Here is a 20,831-nt window from a genome sequence, read left to right on the forward strand (position 1 = left end):
CTTTTTTCTGGGGTAAAGGGGCTTTTATTTCTGTGCTAAACTTTTGTAATTTGAGTATAAGCTGATTCCCATGATCTAAATCTCCACAGTTGCCCTTTATGCAATCAGTGCTGTTTACTTTGCCGGAGTCATGGTGCGTCTGATGCTGACTCTCACTCCAGTTGTCTGCATGCTCTCTGCCATTGCTTTCTCCAATGTCTTTGAACACTACCTGGGTGATGACACACAGCGGGAAAGTCCACCCATTGAGGACAGCAGTGATGAGGATGACAAGAGGAATTCTGGAAATCTCTATGACAAGGTAAAGCATTTAAACACAGCAACAGGATTTTCTCCACAGATAATGAGTCAACAATTGTTATTGCATTGCTGGTGGACATGAGCTTTCTGATAACTGATCAGAAAATGGTGAGTTCCCCATCATTTGTGGATGCAAGTCAAAACCTCCCAGCCCAAAAATGGAAGAAAAATAAATTTGATAGCATCACCCCAAGACAATCATGTGGTCTGAAGGCCAGTTGCAGAAGTACATTGCTGGAGGACTAGTGTGTATTACTTGAATGGAATGGAACACAAGTGAGAAGTAACTTCTATCTGCATAGAAGCACCCCTAAAGCTTTTTTAAAACTTAGAGTACCCAATTATTTTTTTTCCAATTAAGCGGATATTTAGTGTGGCCAATCCACTTAACCCGCACATCTTTGGGTTGTGAGGGTGAGACCCACGCATTGACTTGGAGAATGTGCAAACTCCACACAGACAGTGACTGGGGCCAGAATCAAACTCTGGGCCCTCAGTGCTGTAGGCAGCAGTGCTAACCACCACAACCGTGCCACCCTTTTCCCTGAAGCTTAAAGTTTTTAGAGGTAGATGTTTGGTTCAGTTTTTTGAGGATGTGCCTTTTAGTTATTTAGTCATATTTATGCAGAATCAATGGTTTACTCTTTTTTTTTTATATATAAATCCATCAGGAACATAAGTTGCTGGAGTGGTGCCTGGGTGGCACACTGTTCTTCAACCCTTCATATTTTGTAATAAACTGTGCCATAGCAATGCTTGTAGTGGAAAATTCTGCATTCTTAAGCACTCTCCATATAAAAATAATTTTCCTCTTCTCCCTCTTAATTATTTTGTGACCGCTATAACATTAGTGCCACCTTGTTTATCCAGCTTTATTACAGATCATCATAATCTGGAAGACCTCTATCAAGTTATCCCTCAATCTTTTCCAATAGGGGGAAAAAACCCTAATCCAGCCAGTCCCTCATAACTGTTATCCACATGCCAAGTAACATCCTCATAAATCTACATGCACTTCCATGTTCTCTCCTATGATGGACCACTTAAAATTGTACACTTGTTTCAATTGTGGCTAAATTAAAATCATACAGAACTTCAACGTTAGCTTCTTGCTAACACATCTTGTATTTCTAGGAACAAAGTACAGCACAAAATCAGGCCCTTCGGCCCTGCAAGCCAATTTTCAAAGATTTTTATTTGCGATTTTGTGGCTTGATCTACTTTTATGAGCCACTTTCAAAACCTAACTTAAAATCCCTCCCATTTAAAATATTTTCATTAAGATGCATTTCAGTAATTTTAAGCTTGAGCAAGTTTTCCTGTGATTTTTATGGTTATCAGAAATGACTGCATCAGTCATGCATGTTCTGCCCAGCATAGGTTTTTGTTATCTTTCAAAATGAATGGAGTCAAAGAACTTGAATACAATAACTGAAATGAGTTTCAAGCCAACCACACTGAACCTCCGTTCAGGTCAAACTTATTTACCTGCCTCCTTAACTGATTTAGTCTCTCCTCTACAGTCTACATGAAACTTCTCTAAATTATTATTCATCCATTTGCCAGGATGTGTTCCCCCCCCCCCCCCCCCCCCCCCCCAAAGGTGGAGGGCAAGTGTGATCGTTGTTTGCTTGCCCCAGCTATCCCCACGCATGTTTCCGTCCTTCCCCCAAACTTGCCAGCTTCTGGGTTTCCTTTTCCAACACTATATGGAGATTCTTCGGGTGGTTTGTAATGGGAGATGCGTTTTCAGAACCCCAAAATGTATCATGGAGTTCAACCAACCTCCCCTTTAATGTATTGTTGCTTTTGAAGCACCCGGCTTGTTCTCCAGGTGTGGCATTACAATTATGGACACGTGGGTTTTTTAAACACAAAACAATGTTTATTCCATGAACTCAACTGAACCTTTTAAATAAACATTGGATCACTCAACACTCCTTACTTCAAAGATAACTCCGAAAATAATACAGCTCTAAATAATCCTTCAGTTGTTCCTTTAAACATCCAAGAGACTTAACACCTTTAAACAGAAACACATCAGGTTAAAGACATTACTTTTATGAGTGTAAATCACCCAAATGATTCAGAGATTGTCTTTCATGGCAGAGATCACAGCAGATCCATCTCACTGCAAACACAGACACACCCAAGCTCTTTTCCTCAAAACTGAAAACAAAACACTACAAAATGGCTGAGCTAAAAACCCAGCTCCACCCACATTCTGACATCACTTTAGTAATATGAGATGCTTTATTTCTTAAAGGTACATTGCTTAGACATCCATTTTTTAAAGGTACTCTCACATGACAGGCTCTACAGCTATGTCCATTGGTAGCCATATTTAGGGTCTCTGACTCACCGGAATTTCACTCTAGGATAGCAGCGGATATTGTTGCTTTTGCCTCACTGGTTTCTCGGTGAGAAATATTGCTTAGCTGGGGATCTTGCATCCCACCCAGTCCTTCTGCCTGGCTGGGCAATTAAATTATACTGTTTAGGTTTGTTTTTTATTGGGGATTTGTTTGTAACTTTTTGACTTTGTACCTTTACATCTTCATTGGGTTGTTTGTTATATTGTTATATAAAACTTGAATAACTATACTTTAAAAATGAATTCATCCTTTTGCCTACCAGGTTTTGCAGATTCAAGCCTTTCATTTGATTGCTAAATTTGTTTTGTTTCCTTCAGCAAAGTCTCTCTCTCTCTCTCTCTCTGGTCCCTCTTTCTTGACCTCTTATATGTATAAATAGTGAACATGGTTTTCCTCATTTAAATGTAGCAGTTTATAATAACTGCTGTTGCTGCTAATAAATCCAGTACAAAACTTCCTGCACCCTCTGCCCCCACCCCCCCAATCCAAAATAACTTAAAGGTGAAATGGTAAAGGAAGAATGAGAGCTGTTTTACCTATTGACATATGTTACGGGAATGTGGTGCAGGGTGTCTTGGTCCCATATTTGTTTAAACTCATTGACAGAAAAGATTCTCATGGTTGTTTCTCACTGATTGTCCTAGGCAGGCAAGGTGCGAAAACATGTGTCTGAACAGGAAAAGACTGAAGAGGGACTTGGCCCAAATATCAAGAGTATTGTTACCATGTTAATGCTAATGTTGCTGATGATGTTCGCTGTGCATTGCACCTGGGTGACAAGTAATGCTTATTCCAGCCCAAGCGTAGTCCTGGCATCTTACAATCATGATGGGTAGGAAATTTATATATCTCTTTTCATCCATTGTTTGATAACTGGGTAATACTATTTTACGGTGATTGTTTTCTTGGTGATATTTTGGATGGGGTGCAATCAATATTTAGTTTTTCCTGTATTACCTGAGAAATACAGGTAGTATCTCAAATTCGGCTACCTGAAAACGGGATGTTTAAGCTGCCGTGCAAGAACTTTTATTAGTGGGTGAGATCACGTATTGGCTTGTTGGGCTAAGTGTTGCTTTGGGGTAAGCGCGCCGGGCTAAGTGTTACATTGGGGTAGTGCGCGTCGGGCTAGGTGTTGCATTGGGGCAATGGCATGCGGACTAGTTGTCAGCTTCGAATGGTCCAAGTGACCTGAATTCGCTGCAAGCTCTGAAGTCCAGCATGGACTTGGTCCCAAGGTTGCCAGTTTTTGAGACACTACCTGTATGTATTTTTGAGCACACACTGAACTGTTTTCAATTTTCTTGAATCATTTTGACTCTTCATTTCAAGTGTCCCACAGATAAAGTGGTGAATTGAAGCATAATTCAATGTATGTTGGCATGAGTTTAAAAATATGCATTGATGTTTAATCACTTAATGGCACCATTAGGATAGATAGATTTTGCATTATTTACCATCTCTTTGGAATAAAATTCTGTTTATGAACCATCCATGCATGGTCTGCCCCCTTGTAGAGTCAGTTATATCTGGTGGGAAGCTCAAATCCATGGAAACTGAATGTTGGGATCTCTCCCAAAGCTAGGTTTCGTGACTATGAATATCTCGGAATGATATTCATCTGTAATGCTCTTTCCTTTTTGTGGTAGATTCAAGATTGAGACTGTAGGTCTTGGAGGTTCAACTAAAATGTAGAGCTCTATTTAGATGTTAACAGTGCAGGCTGCGATGTTAGAGTGCCTGTTTGCCTGTGCAAACGGCCGTTGGCACATGGAATCATTCCCTTAATGTGTGTCTGTTCAGCTACAAGGCTGCTTGTGAGGAAATGGCATGAATGCACAACATTTCCTCTCCCTTTAAATCAAAGATCCCTGACACAATAAGCAGTAACAATCAGTTAGCAACATAAACAATCAATCAACGGCAGTCAATACATCAGACATTCCAGAGGCCGTCATTCTGTGTGGTTGTAGGCGAACCTCTGGCGTCTGCTTTTCAATACTTGCTGCAACCTCTGGTGTCTTGGGGATCGTCGGTGATTATCTTAACCCCAGTTGACGTAGTAATTGAGGTTGACTCTTTGTTTGATACACAGTTGAGCTGCTGTTTTCCCCAGTTAGTTTGATTAGTGTCGGGTTCTTGGGAAGGTCCAGATTGTCTCTTGGCACAATTTGATTCGGACTCTCAGTTCTGCCTCTGGCGGATTGGTTCTTGTCGCCAAAGGTTGATCCACATGCTTTCTCCATATTACATCATCTTATGTTTGTATGATGTAGGAGACCAGTCCATCTGTGATAAGATGGCGACAGGAATCTATTTTTCACTTGTACATTTTCTTGCCAGAACTTCTTGACCCTGGTGAAATATGACATTTTGCCTTGTTCTCCTGCTGCGTGACCTGATCCTGCTGTTTTTTTCTCGCCAATTTCTTTCGCCTTGGGTGGTTTGAGCAAATCGAAGGCTGTGCGTAGTTGACATTTAACCATTGGCAATGCCAGAGAAAATTGAGTTGTTGAGTGCACATTATTCCTATACGTGTGTGGGAATTGACTCAAACGTTGTAGACAATGAACTTTGTTCTCTAATTAATCTAACCTTTAACAAAAGTTTCATCGTCTGTACAAAATGATCTACCAGCCCATTTCTGGCAGGGTGATGAGGAACGGACTGGATATGTTGAATTCCGTTCTCCAAATTTATTTGAGACGAACTGCAGTCCATTATCGCTGACCGGTTGTTCAGAGTAACTGAATTGGCTGAAGATTTCGACCAATCTCTAATTGGTTTCTCTGACAACTTCATGCAGTAACTTCATTGCAGTGTTAATGTAAGCCTACTTGTGACACTAATAAAGATTATTATTATGATGGCAACTTCAGGCCATTTCGAGTGAGCATCAACTAGAATGAGAAACATGCACCCGTCAAACGCTCTGGCATAATCAACATGTAGCCATTGCCAGACCTCTTCTGGCCATACTGCGGGTGTAATGGGGCTAATGGCGGCACGTTCCAAGACTTTTTTTGCGCAAGACAACCCCATTCCTGCCTTCTCTTTTTGCAACTAGCCCAAGCCACCAAAAATAGCTCCTGGCTATCTCCTTCATCCTTCCAATACCACAGTGGCCTTCGTGTAATTTGAAAATGCTTCTGCAAGAACTGCTATCGATTAACCTGCAATGGAAACTCTCATTTATGTAATTGAAGCCTCAAGATTTGTCTCCCATTTTCTACGGTATAAACATTAGGTCATCCAAAACCCAGCTGCCCACATCCTATTCAACATCAACTTGCTTTGGCTTGGCATTTATCTTTACCTGATTAAATCCCTATGAATTGCATAGGAATAATCTAAACTTTAAGGTGCTATATGTTGATTTGAGAGATCGGGGACTAGACTGGTCGAGATTTAGTGCTTTAGTTTAAGAACCCAACAAATGGAACAAAGACAAAGCTAAATTGATTTAAAGCTAAATTGATTTCAATAGAAGGACTGTGGATTAAGATAATTATTTCATCCTCATTTCTCATTCTCATTTAAACAACTGATTCTATTCTACTGCAAATGTTAATTTATGTATTTCATTGTTACTCTTTTGTTAAATCTTAATTTAAAGAAACTACCATGAATGGGGGAATTTGACATGCCTGTTAATATCCCTTCGGATTGATCACCTTCTCCTAGAAATCCTAAGTGGACATATTTCCAGTCATATGGCCTCCTGGAAGATGGGACAGCTTTAATAAATGTTCTTCAGCTGCTGGAGTTCTTGCAATTTGTTTGCTTGATAGTGCTAATACTTTTCACGACAGTGCAATGATTGCCAAATCATAGAATGGTTACAGCACAGAAGGAAACTATTTCTGAATAGCTGGTTATCCAATTCCCTTTTGAAAGAATCTGCCTTCATCATCCTTTCAGGCAGTGCATTGCAAATCCTAACTACTCTCAGCATTAGAAGCTTTCTCATTGCCATCTTTGCCAAACAGGGTCCTCTGATTCTCAACTGCTCCACCAGAGGGAACCCATTCTCCCTATCTATGCTGCCTAGACCCCTCATGATTTTGACTTTATCTGCCAAACCTCTTCTCGCCCTTCTCTATGGAGAGCAGTCCTAGCTTTGCCTACAAAGCCAATCCTTCCAACATGGGAATAACCCTAAACAAAATGGGCAATCATTCAGCACTATCTACTTTTAGATTATGATTTTGAGGCTATAGATTCACACTGTTATAGAAGGGATACTGCTGTGGATTAAGGTGAGCTATTGGTAGAGTAGAGGGAGGCGATCTTTGCTCCTGTCTGCTCCATGCTATACCTGACTTTGCAGTTTTTGACCCTGACAGTGGCATGCCTTGCTTTGAGCAAATTAATTGACCTGAAACTATTAGTAAACCGAATTTATCTGCCATGATCTCTTTCATTTAGCGGTGCTTCTTCCCTGGCCTAATTATGTGTAGAACTTGGGCTAAATTTAAAATCTATTAATTTGAGAGGCAGGAACGGTGGTAAGTGGTTTGTTTTAGTTCACTCATTTTTGTAATAAATTGAAATTGGAGATTAAGAAAAATCAATCCATCTGATTCACTTACAATCCTGCTAATCACATGATATAATCATAAGAGTTGTTGATTAATGATAGCAATCAATATCTTGTTATCTCTCAATTAGTCAAGAACAGACTCCAAAATGAATTTTGCTTAGCCCCGAGGTCAATTTGTGTAGCAACTACTTTTAATTTTGAATCTTTTCCCAGGAAGACCTATTAGCAGATATCAAAACATGCAGTTATTCAAACTAATAATCTGTAGTATAAACCGAGATTGCAGGAAAGACTCAACAAATTAGGCAGCATCTGTGTAGAAGAAAACAGAATTAACATTTCGGGTCAGAATAAATAACGCGTTTGTTTAAGCTCTGCATTGCTGCCTCATCTAGTTATGAATAGTGTTAGACAATTAAATCATTAACAGGAGGTGGAGAGCCCAGCAACATCCCCAGACGCCATGACTGAGGAACCCAGCACATTGGTGCAATGGCAAGGCTGTAGCATTAGCAACCATCTTTAGCCAGAAATGCCAACTATATAATTCATCTCTGCCTCCTTCTGAGGTCCCCAACATCACAGTCTTCAGCCAATTTGTTTTGCTCCATGTGAAATCAAGAAATACGATATCAGACTGAAGGCACTGGATACTGCAAAGGCGGTGGGCCTGGACACCATCTCGGCAATAGGACTGTAGACTCTGCCCCCCCTCCCCGAGCCAAACTATTCCAGTACAGCTACAGCACTGGCATCTACCCAACAATGTGAGAAATTGCCATAGTGTATCGTGTCCACAGAAAGCTGGACAGGTCCAATCTGGCTAATTACCATTCAATCAGCACTTTCTAAACCTATGACCTCCACCCAGAAGGACGAGGGCAGCAGATGCATGCACACACTATCACCTACAATTTCCTCTTAAAGCCCACACCATCTTGACTTGGGACTATATTGTCGTTCTTCATTGTTGCTGAATCAAAATCCTAGAACTCCCTTTAGAGCAGCATTGAGTGCACCAGCACCATGAATTTCAGAAGCTCAAGGCGGAGAGCAATTTGGAATGGGCAAGAAATGTTGACTTTGCCAGTGAAACCCACATCCCATAAAAGTAAAATAATTTTAATATTAAGTTTGTACTTTTTTCAAAAGCACACGCAATATCCTTGATGACTTCCGCGAGGCATATTATTGGTTGCGACAAAATACAGATGAACACGTTCGAGTGATGTCTTGGTGGGATTATGGGTATCAGATTGCAGGAATGGCGAATCGGACAACTCTGGTGGATAACAATACGTGGAACAACAGCCATATTGCACTGGTAAGCAGGCTGAACATTGATTGTGTTCAAATTTAAAAACAGAAGTCAATCTCTTGCTCACCAGCCAGTAACCAATTTTGCAAAGCAGATCAGAGATTTTCTTTCATCTCCCAGCCCCTCTGGCCTGTCTTTTGTTATCTTGTGTGGGTGGAATTGCTCTTAATGCTTTGAGCAGATAACTGAACAAGAATTGCCTGGGATTACTGGCTCCACAATCAAACCTCATGACATTTCACTTACACCTTGGTTTCAGCACTTCTGCCTTGATTTTATTTTCCAAAACTCTCCTGTTTTGATGCAGTAAGCAGTCCCAAGGGTGAGGACAAATATCAAAAAGATTAGCATCCTGCAACATCTATCTTGTCTGCCCATTTCATCAGTCCATCTCTGTCCTGCAATCTACTATCTTCTCCAGTTCTGAATTTCATATCATCTTCAAACATATATTGAAAAGAGCAACAGTCCCAATACTGACACGTGACAAACTGTACTGTGTACTTCCCTCTCATCTGGAAAAACAACTGGTCATATTTAATCTCTGAACCATGGCCAATTTTGTACCAAGGTAGCCACATTATCCCAGTTGGGTGCCTACACCTTCACTAACACCACCGGTGCTCCTGCTAATACCCCACTCGCTATCACAAACCTACCCCCCAGGGCTTGCACCTCCCTGGTCACCACAAACACCATATTTTTACTAAACAAGGCTGCAACTCCCCTCAACTTGGAACGTTTGTCCCACCCAACCCTTCCTTAGCTGCATCTGATCCTTCACCCGTGGATGCGTTCCCTGCAGGAAAATCACATCTGCCCTCAGACTCTTTAGGTGTGCAAACACCCAGGACGATTTAATCGGACCATTTAACCACATAAATTTTATGTTGCAATCCTCACCGAGGGTTTCTGCCTCCTCCCTTTACTAAGGTCCACCATCATCACCTAACCCAAACCCTGCCCAAACATCCACCCCCTCGCTAACCTGGGCTCATCCAAAATGGCTGCCCTCTCTGCCCTCTCCTAAATTCAACCAACAAGCCAACTATGTCACCATCCCCCCGCCCCCCCTCTCCACACCACCACCACTCAAGCTACCCACTGCAGCCCACACCCCCACACTGCTTCCGTTCACTAGCATATCCTGCTCGCATGGCAACTCACACTTGGAGGCCCAAATAAAGGACCGCACCTAAGCCCCCCCCAACAAGATCCCTTTGTGCAAACCAAGTAACCATCCACAACCCCCATGTCCCATGTGCATAACACATCCTCGAAAAGCACCCATAATAATAAAACAAGAAAAAGCCTACATATGCAAAAAATATCAATTCCAATCTAGAAACAGCATAAACATAAACACAAGTCATAAACCGTACAAAAGGTTAAAAAATGTCCCCTCCTTAGCCTTCCCCAACTTGTGCTCCTTAAAAAAGTCATTCACCTCTTCTGGGGTCATGAAATGTTCTCTGCCCTTAAAAGTTACCCAAAGTTTGGCCAGGTACACCACCCCAAACCAAACCTTGTTCCAGAAGAGCGCTGCCTTGGCCTTATTGAACCCTGTCCATCTCTTAGCCAGGTCAGCATCAATGCCCTGATAAATCTGGATCCAAGTCCGTTCCCAGCTGCAGACCCCAGTTGCCTTGGGGCCCATCTCAAAATCTTTGTTCTGGAATTTGTACATGCGCACCATCACCTCCAGAGGGAGCTCCCCAGCCTTCGGCCTCTGCCTCAAGGACCTATCGGCACAATCCACCTCCGGGGCCTTGTTAAAGATCCTCCCCTTCACCAATGTCACAAACATCTTTACGATGTAGCCCAAGGCACTCTCCCTCCCTCCCCTTCCTCCAGCAGGCCCATGATAAACAGATTCTGTCGCCTAGACCGATTCTTCTGGTTGTCAACCCTCTCATGCAGCACCTTGCAAGGCCTCACCCGGGATTGCCATCTCCACTTCCAATGACCCGATCGGTAACGCTAGTCCGACATCACCCTTTTCACCTCTTGGATGGTCACTCCTTGTGCTTCCTGTGCTTCTCCACCTGATCCAGCATCCTGCAAAGAGGTGCTGCTGCCCCCTCCAATCACACTCGACCAGTCTCCCTGCATCTCCTTTGGTTAATGCCGAAATTCCTCTTTAATGACACATCAACTGCTCTTCAAGTAGTGAGGCAGCTGAACAACTTCGCTATCTTTCCAACTGGTGCTGTTCCACAAGTGTCCTCCGACTCCTGAGCCAGTGCTTTCACCGCTTTAGTCAGATTTGATACCCTGTCATCATTCCAATCCAGGGGAGAATCAATCACCTTCTACTCTCCTCACACTTTATCCACAAAAATCACCCATTAAATGGGCTGAAAGGACCAAAACCAACAACTCCAAGCAGGAGCCACCTTGTGTGCACCCGATCAGACCATGGCTGCCACCGGAGGTCCACTATTTGCCTTCCTAATTGCTTGCTGTACCCGCATTTTAACTTTCTCTGACTCAAGTACAAGGACTATCTCCTTTTTAAAAAGAAAAATACAATCTTTTCTATTTTTCCTACCAAATTGGGTTCTAATACTCCATTGTCCATCCTCTTGCCCGGTAACTTGACCAGTGGAAGAAAGTATGTCCACCCAAGGATAGAGAATCACTGTGTGCTTCTCTTCCTCACTGCCTAGCAGTGAATTTCAGACCAGTATTGGGACAGGTCAAGTAGATTCCTGACCTACCTTCTGAGCAATGAAATCACTCAGTGTGGAGATTGGAGGTATAAATGACAAGGCCTTCAAAAAGTACTGCTTTTTTTGGGTCTGTTTTATTCGTTGTTCAGTAATGCAATGAGAGTTTGCTTCTATCTATTAGGTTGGAAAAGCAATGTCATCGAATGAAAGTGCAGCCTACCAGATAATGCAGAGTCTAGATGTGGACTATGTGCTCATCATCTTTGGTGGAGTGATTGGTTACTCTGGAGATGACATCAACAAATTTCTTTGGATGGTCAGAATAGCAGAAGGAGAGCATCCAAAGGACATCCGGGTAAAAAGATGCATTTTGGTTACAGGCTCGTCAGATGTTAATGTATTTGAAAGTAGTCTTTGTGCTAATTAGCAACTGTACTGTAATTCCTAGGAGAGTGATTATTTCACGCCACAGGGAGAGTTCCGTGTGGATAAGGCCGGCTCTCCAACTTTACTGAACTGTCTCATGTACAAGATGTCCTACTACAGATTTGGAGAGATGCAGGTAAGTGTGTAATAATGCATTGAATATTTCTATTAAGTCATTTCATCTTTGTTAACATACTCACAATTGGCTAGTGTAAAAGACCCCATTTAACCCACCCATATAGGATGAATATTCTCCTGAAACTCATAGAAACCTTGAGGTAATTGAACAAGTTTTTGATCAGTAAGGATGAGTTCAGTGCATCTCCAGGTGTCTCTGCATTGTATTTTTGGTGCTCCTCGGGGTGAGAGAATCTTGCTGGGGACTACAACACTTCATTTTAGACACTGAGTGTCAGCGTCCAGCATTCCCAGATCCGGTGTATCATCTCCCCAGAGCTAAAAAGAATTCTAAATGTGGCCTAAACCGGTGAGAAACTCCCCAGAGCCAGTGTCATTGAATAGCGGCGGGGAACTCTCCAGCAGAGCTGACGGGGAAACTCCCTGAAAACCTGCCACAATTTTTTTGGGAGAATTGGGCCCAGATTATTTAGTTATTTATCACATTGATGTTTGCGCGGCCATGCTGTTTACAAATTGACTGTTCAGGTTCCCTATGTATCAGTGATTGTACTTCACAATTAATTGACTCTTTTTCACTTTGGGATGGTGATGCCAAACAGGAGCTGGAAGAAGAGTTAGAGGTAACTTGAGATTCGCTCTAAGAAGCAGGTCCTAAGGAACCTTTTGAAGATGTGTTGTCGAAAGGTAGAGTGCTTTGGGAAGAGATTAATGCACAGGGAGATAGGTAGCCAGTGGCAATCACTAATGACTGGGGTGGTGAATGAGCAGGGCTAATGACCCGAAAGGAGATAGATGTATTGTTCTGATGGAGACTTCAGTGCGAACAGTGCTATGTGTGTTCAAGTTGTTACTTCCTTAACATTTTTTTTAATGAATTTGGCTCCAACCAGTGCGCTTCTCACTGGAGGTAGTGAAGGGAAAATCTTGGCAAGTCAGTGAAGATACCAGTTCAAAGTTGAACCCAGAGGGGTGAAAGAATGCAGAAGGTTTCAGAGGCTGTGAGGCAGGGGATACTGTGGAGCTAGAAATTGATAGCCTTGATGGTGGACTGGGTATGGTGCTTAAAACCTGACTTTGGATGAAAGAGGACAAAAGATTCTGCACTATTTACTTCAACCCAAGAGCAATCAAGAAGAAGGTTGGAATTGGGCTAGAGGGAAAACGTCTGGTGAAATGGAAGCGATGACTCTTAGATCAGATTAAATGGCGGAGCAGGCTCGAAGAACTGAATATCCTACTTCTGTTCCTATTTATCATGGTCTTGGGTTGACTTTGCTGGATGTGCCAGTGTTGTGTTGGAGAAAATTGTGACACATTCTGGACTTGATGCAAAGCAATTGATTGTATGATCACGTGGTAAAGTTGGATGCCATCAGCATGCATATGGAAGCTCATCAGCAAGGGACAGTATGTGGATGAGAACTAGGAAGGCACCATTATAGAAACTTGGATTGTATTGGATGAGCCTTGGGCATGAGAGGTGAAGTCATTGTAGAAGCTGTGCTTACTACATTGAAACATGTAATGGTGGAACCATGGAGAAACAGTACCATAGAACGGGATCAAGGAGGAAAAATGGCAAAGGAGCATGGGATGGTTGACCAATTTGACCACCATGGAGAGGTCAAGAAGAATAAAAAGGGTTGGCACAGTGCAGTTGCAGTCACATGGTATGTAATTGGTGGCTTTGGTCATTCAAACCACAAATCTATTTCTGGGAAGAGAACAAGAATGAAGGATTGAGAGAAGGGAAAGGAGAGTGGGAGGTGGGTTCAAGAAGCTTGGAGAGGAAGGAAAGGTTTCATGTGGTGCAGTCATTGAGCAGGATGGAGAACTTGAGAAAATGTAACTTCATCCAACTATTAACTGAGAAATAGTTTGGAATAATGGAAAGTAGCACTGAAATTGTAATGCTCGTTTTGCAGCTGGATTTCAGAACGCCGCCAGGTTTTGATCGCACTAGAAATGCTGAAATTGGTAACAAAGATATCAAGTTCAAACACCTGGAAGAAGCCTTCACCTCGGAGCACTGGCTAGTGAGGATTTACAAAGTCAAGAAGTTGGACAACCGAGAAAAACTTGACCATAAACCAAGAGTAACTAACATAGTGCCCAAACAGAAGTATTTATCAAAAAAGGTGAGGTAGCCATTTGAAGACAGAAAATTGTACCTAATGTTATGGGCCAGGGTTTAGAGAACCCCCCAAAGTGTATCATGGAGGTCATCTGACCCACTACTTTTAATAGCTTGTGGAATGGGGAGCTCACGGCCCACTCTACAGGTGTGGTACAGCAGAAATGGAAAAGTATATTTTAAAGCAAAACAATGTTTATTCTATGAACTCGTTAACCTTTTTAAAGCATACAGTGAACATCTTAGCAACCATCAATTCAAACACCCCCCCCCCCCCCCCCCCCCAAAAATACAACACTAAGTAATCCTCAAGCTGGCCTTTCAACATCCATAAGACTCAAGAAAGAACTTTCAACAGAAGCACATCAGGTTAGTCACTACTGAGAGCAGTTATTAGTTTTAAGTCACCAAAGGATCGATTTACATTCTTTAGATTACAGAGAGAGAGATTCATACACCTTCTGGCTGTGACTGCAGCTATCCAGCTCTGAAAACGAAACTAAAACACCCTGCAGCAAACAGCCTAAAATGAAAATAAAAAGCTAACAGACAGCCCAGCTCCACCCACTCTCTGACATCACTGCAGTAATAAACACCCATTTCTTAAAGGTACTCTCACTACAGATACTTGTATACACACCCATTTATAAACACCCATTTCTTAAAGGTACACTCACATGACAATAATAAAGGCTTGCCTCGGTCACCAAAATGTTCCGTTAAATTAATGTGTTGCTGAATATTGTCCAGGTTATGAAGAAACCAAGTAAAAGGAAGCCTCAAAACATTCAATGTATAATTTCTACCTGTTTTGTGCCAAGGGCCAACTGCACCCAGGGATTTTTATTGGTTTGGTGTCTCTTGTAATTTGTTTTTTAATATTTCAAAAGATGTTTTAACAGTGGATTTTCTCATTTTGCTGAAGATTGAAGAAACAACCAATTGTGGAAAACCTCCAGCAAATTTTAGCAGAGAAATTGTTTGCAGAGATTTGAAAAAGGCCTTTGTAAATGAATGTGCTAAACTGGTGTTAAATGTTGGCAGAACTATGTATAGACATGAGCTGCATGTTTGTAATGCTGTCCGTCTTTATGCCCTAGACCTCTAAAAGAAAGCGTGGGTATGTGAAGAACAAACTGGCACTGAAGAAAGGCAAACGATCCACCAACAGGAAGACCAACTAAATCATCAGCGAGCCCTGACAACAGGCAGTTGTCCTTATGACAACCAATGTTTGCCTTTACCTACAATCGGATTCCACTGCAACACAGAGTTGCATCCATTGCTCAAAGAGTTCAGACAGTGTCTGAGCCCCGTAAATCTATTGGTTGTTTATTGACACCTGTTTATAGAGCCATATTTGATTGTGTTGGAAAGGCAGACAGCTGCTGTCCAGGGGTAGCAGCAGAATTTTTATTGGTACATATTATCCTTCATTTAAAATAATTTTTTTTTAAAAAAGAAAATAGGCTAACTGCACCAAAGAACCCTACTCTTCATTATCGCCAGCACATGTGTACTTGCCAGTCACTTGAAAGTGGCAATAAAGAATGCGTCACAATTTATTTTGCCGAGGGCATGTTTCATTATCAGATGCTTGAGTGTTGATGAGGTAAATTAAATATATAGCTCAGGATTTGTGCAGGTTGGTTTGTCTAGCTCTGTGTGGACATAACCTGATTCTGGCACAGTTAATACTGTCTGTTAAAAGAAAACATCCGTCTAAAGGACTAGAGGGTCTGCCAGTATCCTTATTACTTGATTTGATTTTTTTTCCTCTGCCTTTTTTTTTTAAAAATCAGCCTGTTAGAAGAATTCTGTTTGATTTGGGGTGGTGAGAGATTTGGAATTGGGCAAAAGGGCCAAGAGGATTGGCAAAACACTTTGGACTGCAGACGGCTGGCAGTTATACATGTGCTTTTTTGCTACCTACTAGATTTCAACAAAAAATTAGGGATTCCTCCCATCCGTAGATGTGTTCATTTTTGTAGCCGGTAATATACTTTTCCCCTTTCTTTGTGGTTTCTCCATATTCTTACCTTCTAAAGAACAATATGTCGGAGCAAAAGCTACTTATTTCATATGTAGGGTTGCAAAAATATTTGGTTAGACGAGTTTCTTTTTTTAAAAAAAGTTATTTTATGGACAACTCCAAGAATCAATGCACTATTCGTAAAATCTGAGGTGGACAAATCTTTTCATTGGTGTTTTCCCCTTTTTTTCATTGTTTTCTTCCTGTAGAAAAAGCCTGGTCTTGAACAATCTCTTGAAAAATTCCTTTACTGAGGTGAGCTGTGAATAATGAAGGCTCTCAGATGATACATGCTCTCAAAAATTTAGTTGATGTTCCCCTTTCTTTCTGCAAGGATTAACATTGTAATTTTCTATGTATGCAGCTCTTTCCAATGCAAAAAAAGCTGCTGAAACTATTGGTGTAAAAAAAAATTAAAAGAATAGTATGTACCGTATTTTGAAAACATTTGTAAATTAAACTGTGCAGTATATGCCTTATTGCTGCTTCTGGATTGTAGTTTCTTTTTACATTTTTTTTGATTGAGCAATGAGAGGGCTACTTTTCATAATCTTTTTTTTGGTTATTTCATACTTATAGTGACTACTAGTCTCTGTGATCCAAAGTAAACTAAAATTATGACTGCATATAATAAGTAAGGGGAGGATAGGGCACAGGAAAGTCATTTTTACATTACTGCTTACAGTTTTCAGTACAGACCTGTTCAACTGTAGCCAAAATAAATGTTAAATTGAAGTTCGTGTGAAGAGAAAAATTGTCTTTTTTCCACTTTTAACATGAAATGACTTTTTATAACATTGGTATCTGTTTTGTTGCAACTTGACAAATTATGTGCTCCAGGTTGTGAAAATGCGGCGGCTTAAAATTATTGCTCTTTCCCCTGTTACACATCTGGAACTGGCTGCTGTGATAATCATCCACACTTGTTGTGTCAGATCATCACACTTTGCACAAAACAATGAGTGCGCTTCTTTGGACAATAATAAACATTATTATTGTCACAAGTAGGCTTACAGTAACACTGCAATGAAGTTACTGTGACAATCCCCCAGTCACCACACTCCGGCACCCGTTGGGTACACTGATGGAGAATTCAGAATGCCCAATTCACCGAATAAGTACATCTTTCGGGACTTGTGGGAAGAAACTGGAGCACCCGGAGGAAACCCGTGCAGACTCCGCACAGCCAGTGACCCAAGCGGAACATAGTTTAAAACTATATCCAATAATACTTTTGCCGGAAACAACGCAGGTGTAAACTCTTAATGACTGGGCCACATTGTGCAATGTTTGGAATAACAGCCTGCATTTCTATATAATGCTGTTATCATGGCAAAAATATTCGAGACATGGTGCAGGAATATATATCGAACAAAATTTGACACTGATCCATATAGAGATATTAGGACAAGTGTCATCAACCTTGTAGATTTTAAAGCATATCTTAAAGGAGAAAGAAGAGTTGTGAGGTAGGGAGGTGCATTCCAGAAGCTGGGGCCCAGCTAGTTGGAGGCACTCGCCAATGGATAAGCAAGAGATCTCAACTGGAGTAATGAGATATGAGATGTGATCTCTGAGGGCTGCAGTGCAGGATGAGATTACAGAGATTAGGAGGGCTGAGCTCATGGAGAAATCTGAAAACATGGAGCAGCACTTTAAAAATTCAAATGTGCCTCGTTCTCTTCATTTACTTCAGTAATAGCTGGTCAATCTGTTAGAACATAGAATTTACAGTGCAGAAGGAGGCCATTCGGCCCATCAAGTTTGCACCGACCCACTTAAGCCCTCACTTCCACTCTATCCCTGTAACCCAATAACCCCCTCCTACCTTTTTTTGACACTAAGGGCAATTTATCATTGCCAATTCACATAACTTGCATGTCTTTAGACTGTGGGAGGAAACTGGAGCACCCGGAGGAAACCCAGACACGGGGCAAATGTGCAGACTCCACTCAGTGACCCAGCGGGGAATCAAACCACTAAGAGCTCTTTTAAGCCATCCAGTTGTTTTTTGCTAGCATCTCTGCCCATGGCTCCATTATCTTCCTGACTGCCCACTCGAGATGTAGCCAGTTGTTTGCAACTTTGTCTTCTGTTTGAGACCCAAGCAGGGTTTAAACCTCGCATTCCTAATATTCCTCACTAACACACTTATCTCACTGCTACTACCGATGAAAGCTGAATCCATCAACAGGAGGATCAATTCCTGTAGTTCTCTCTTCACCTTCTCTCCTTTCTACATTTCAGCTAAATCCAGAATAATAAAGATAGAGCCCCTTCTGCAAACTATCATTGCATCTATGCCCAATTGAATCTATTTAATGATATTCTGTAGATCCGAAACATTAACTCTGTTTCTCTCCACGGATGCTGTTGGACCTGCTGGGTTTATCCAGAATTTTCTGGTTTTCTCCGATTTCCAGTATTTTGCTTTTATTTTCATAACTTGTCTCCTAGTTGTCAAATCACTATGTGACCGTACCCCACTCAGTTTGAGTTCCCTTCTCCGGCTGAAGTTGCATCATATAGTTTAGCAATCCAGGGAATGAAGAACTATTATTTGTTAGCTGCTGCCCCTGCTCATCCTTTGATGGCCTTTAGATGCTAAAGTACTAACTTGGATGTCTTCCAAAACTACTTTGCTGAGTGACCTCCCTGCCTCCTTAGTTTGAAACAGTAACATTTTAGAATCTTAATTACATTTTTGAACAAATTACCCTAATTCAAATATTTCAATTGGTTTAAAGCTGTTTTGTTCTTTGTCACTCCCTCGATCAAGTCCCAGATAGGCACCCCTCTTCTCCAACAATCTGGTCCAAGTGTGAATGTTCCCATACCAATCATCCGTGTGATCAGTCAGTCAGAATTGGAAATTCAACAGAAACTTGCCGTGAATGGGAGCAGTTTCCTGGTCATTAAAAAAGCCTCAAACCTTTCATTCCCCAGCAAAAGAGGAGTCTTTCATTAATCAGAACCAGGTTCAATTTTCTGTGTGTGCGATCCCATTTAACTTGGCTTTTGAAAGCCGAGCTGTATTGGAAATCTTGAAATGAAGACAGAAAATGCTGGAAGCAGTCAGATCAGGCAGTACTCGTGGACCAAGTCTGGAAGGCTGTACAGTGCCCAATGGAAAGAGGTGTTGTTCCTTGAACACTGATTTCAATTTCAACATGTAACCTCCACCCCCATGTAGGTTCTTCTTGCTGATTTGGGTTTTGTCCAGCGTTCTGGTTTCAGACCACAGCTGTTCATTGTTCTGCCAGTCGCTCCTCCCTCTGTTCTATACACATCTTTTGTTTTGTTTTTCACTCAAGAACATATGAATTAGGAGCAGGAGTAGGCCATCTGGCCCATCGAGCCTGCTCCGCCATTCAATGAGATCATGGCTGATCTTTTGTGGACTCAGCTCCACTTTCCGGCCCGAACCGCAGACTTTCCACTGATTATGGTATCCCATCCATCCCCTTTTAACTTGTTTAAACCCGATTGCATTTCTAACTTTCCCGTTCTAATAAAAGGTCGCTGACCTGCAACATTAACTCTGTTTCTCTCTGCACATGTGCTGCCTGGTCATCTGAGTATTTCCAGATTTTCCTGTTTTACTCTTGCAGTGCCTGAGTCTCACAAATGGAAACGATCAAGCAACCACTTTCAGGCCAGGTTTTTAAGGTCAACTGCCTGAAGCAGGGCGGGTCTTTGAAATGAAGCACATGGATGAGAGAACCAATTCTACTGTGAATAAAAAAAACAGAAACTCTTAACACTGAAGAGTCAGGGCATTGACATGGAAAGTGACTTTTAGGTGGTGTGAATGCTGAACTGCAGTGCTGGTGTATTTATCTACTTCTATTGAAAGGAACAAACCAAGACTGAGTCAGGGCTGATCTATGTTGTGTAATTGTTGCTTTGTAGGAACACTCACGGATCTTTCTATCATAACCATCCTCCTACTGTTATCATTCTACCCACTCATACAAAATGTGATGCCAGCATGTGCTTTTTGAAAGAGAGGAGTCTTAAGTGGAGGATTAATCCCGAAAAAAAACATTTCCCATGTACAAATATGAAATTAGCCATAGATTATTAGCCTAATTTTACCACCTTAGTGTAGTGATATTTGACTGCCCCACCCCAACACACACCTCTTCACGTGATGCTTTGTTTAAAAAGTTAAAGGCTAGAAACAGAAGAAGAGAAATAAAAAGGCAAAATATAAACAGGGCAAGTTACATAACAGCTGTGATGCTGATGACACATGCAGTACATTATACCAATGAGGAGGTGTTGAATGGCACAAAGATGTGGGCATGATATCGGCTCCCCCCCAGGGGACTTACCCAATGCCTGTCTGATTCAAATCTCCACCACATATGTCAAGTTTAGGAGATTAATGCAGAAATTATTGTTAAATGACGTCTCGTGAAATAGATGAATTCCAATGGTCTATATGTTCATTGTTTTTTAAAACTTCTTTAAAACTAAATCCAAATGTCCTTCCATATTTAAAAAAATAAAATCCAAATCGTGAAGAGGTTTTCCCAACAATGTCCACCCGATTGGGCAGACATGGTTTACCACCTAATCTGAAAGGCAGTTTTCTCTAATAGTGCTGTACTCTATCAGTATTACACTCCATATAAGCCTAGATATGTGTTCAGATCTCATGCGTGGGGTTTGCATTCACAACCTCGTACTAACAGGAGAGAATGGTATAACAGAGTCACTTTATATTACTCCTGCCCCCATGATGTCCCAAGGGAACCAATGAAGTCAATGGGACACGGTGCCTCATGGCAGACTGGTACGTCACACAGGCTCAGAAGATAGATGGAGAACTGGCTCGGTCACAGAAGGCAAAGGATAGCAGTAGAAGGGTGTTTTTCTGAATGG

The 20,831-nt window shown here is 41.6% G+C and overlaps 1 protein-coding gene across 1 annotated transcript in view; it reads left to right on the plus strand.

Moving 5' to 3' along the window:
- The window catches only part of stt3b (STT3 oligosaccharyltransferase complex catalytic subunit B), a 123,210-nt gene extending 106,534 nt beyond the window's left edge, over window positions 1–16,676 (plus strand). The window contains exons 10-16 of the mRNA XM_038796908.1: window positions 90–301; window positions 3,320–3,507; window positions 8,371–8,542; window positions 11,390–11,563; window positions 11,657–11,770; window positions 13,701–13,913; window positions 15,010–16,676. Coding sequence (XP_038652836.1) covers window positions 90–301; window positions 3,320–3,507; window positions 8,371–8,542; window positions 11,390–11,563; window positions 11,657–11,770; window positions 13,701–13,913; window positions 15,010–15,093 — 1,157 coding nt within the window. The 3' untranslated portion in view covers window positions 15,094–16,676. The remainder of the gene's footprint in view (window positions 1–89; window positions 302–3,319; window positions 3,508–8,370; window positions 8,543–11,389; window positions 11,564–11,656; window positions 11,771–13,700; window positions 13,914–15,009) is intronic.
- The last annotated feature ends 4,155 nt before the right edge of the window (window positions 16,677–20,831 follow it).

Source organism: Scyliorhinus canicula, chromosome 5 (genome assembly GCF_902713615.1).
Source record: "Scyliorhinus canicula chromosome 5, sScyCan1.1, whole genome shotgun sequence".
NCBI lineage: Eukaryota > Metazoa > Chordata > Chondrichthyes > Carcharhiniformes > Scyliorhinidae > Scyliorhinus > Scyliorhinus canicula.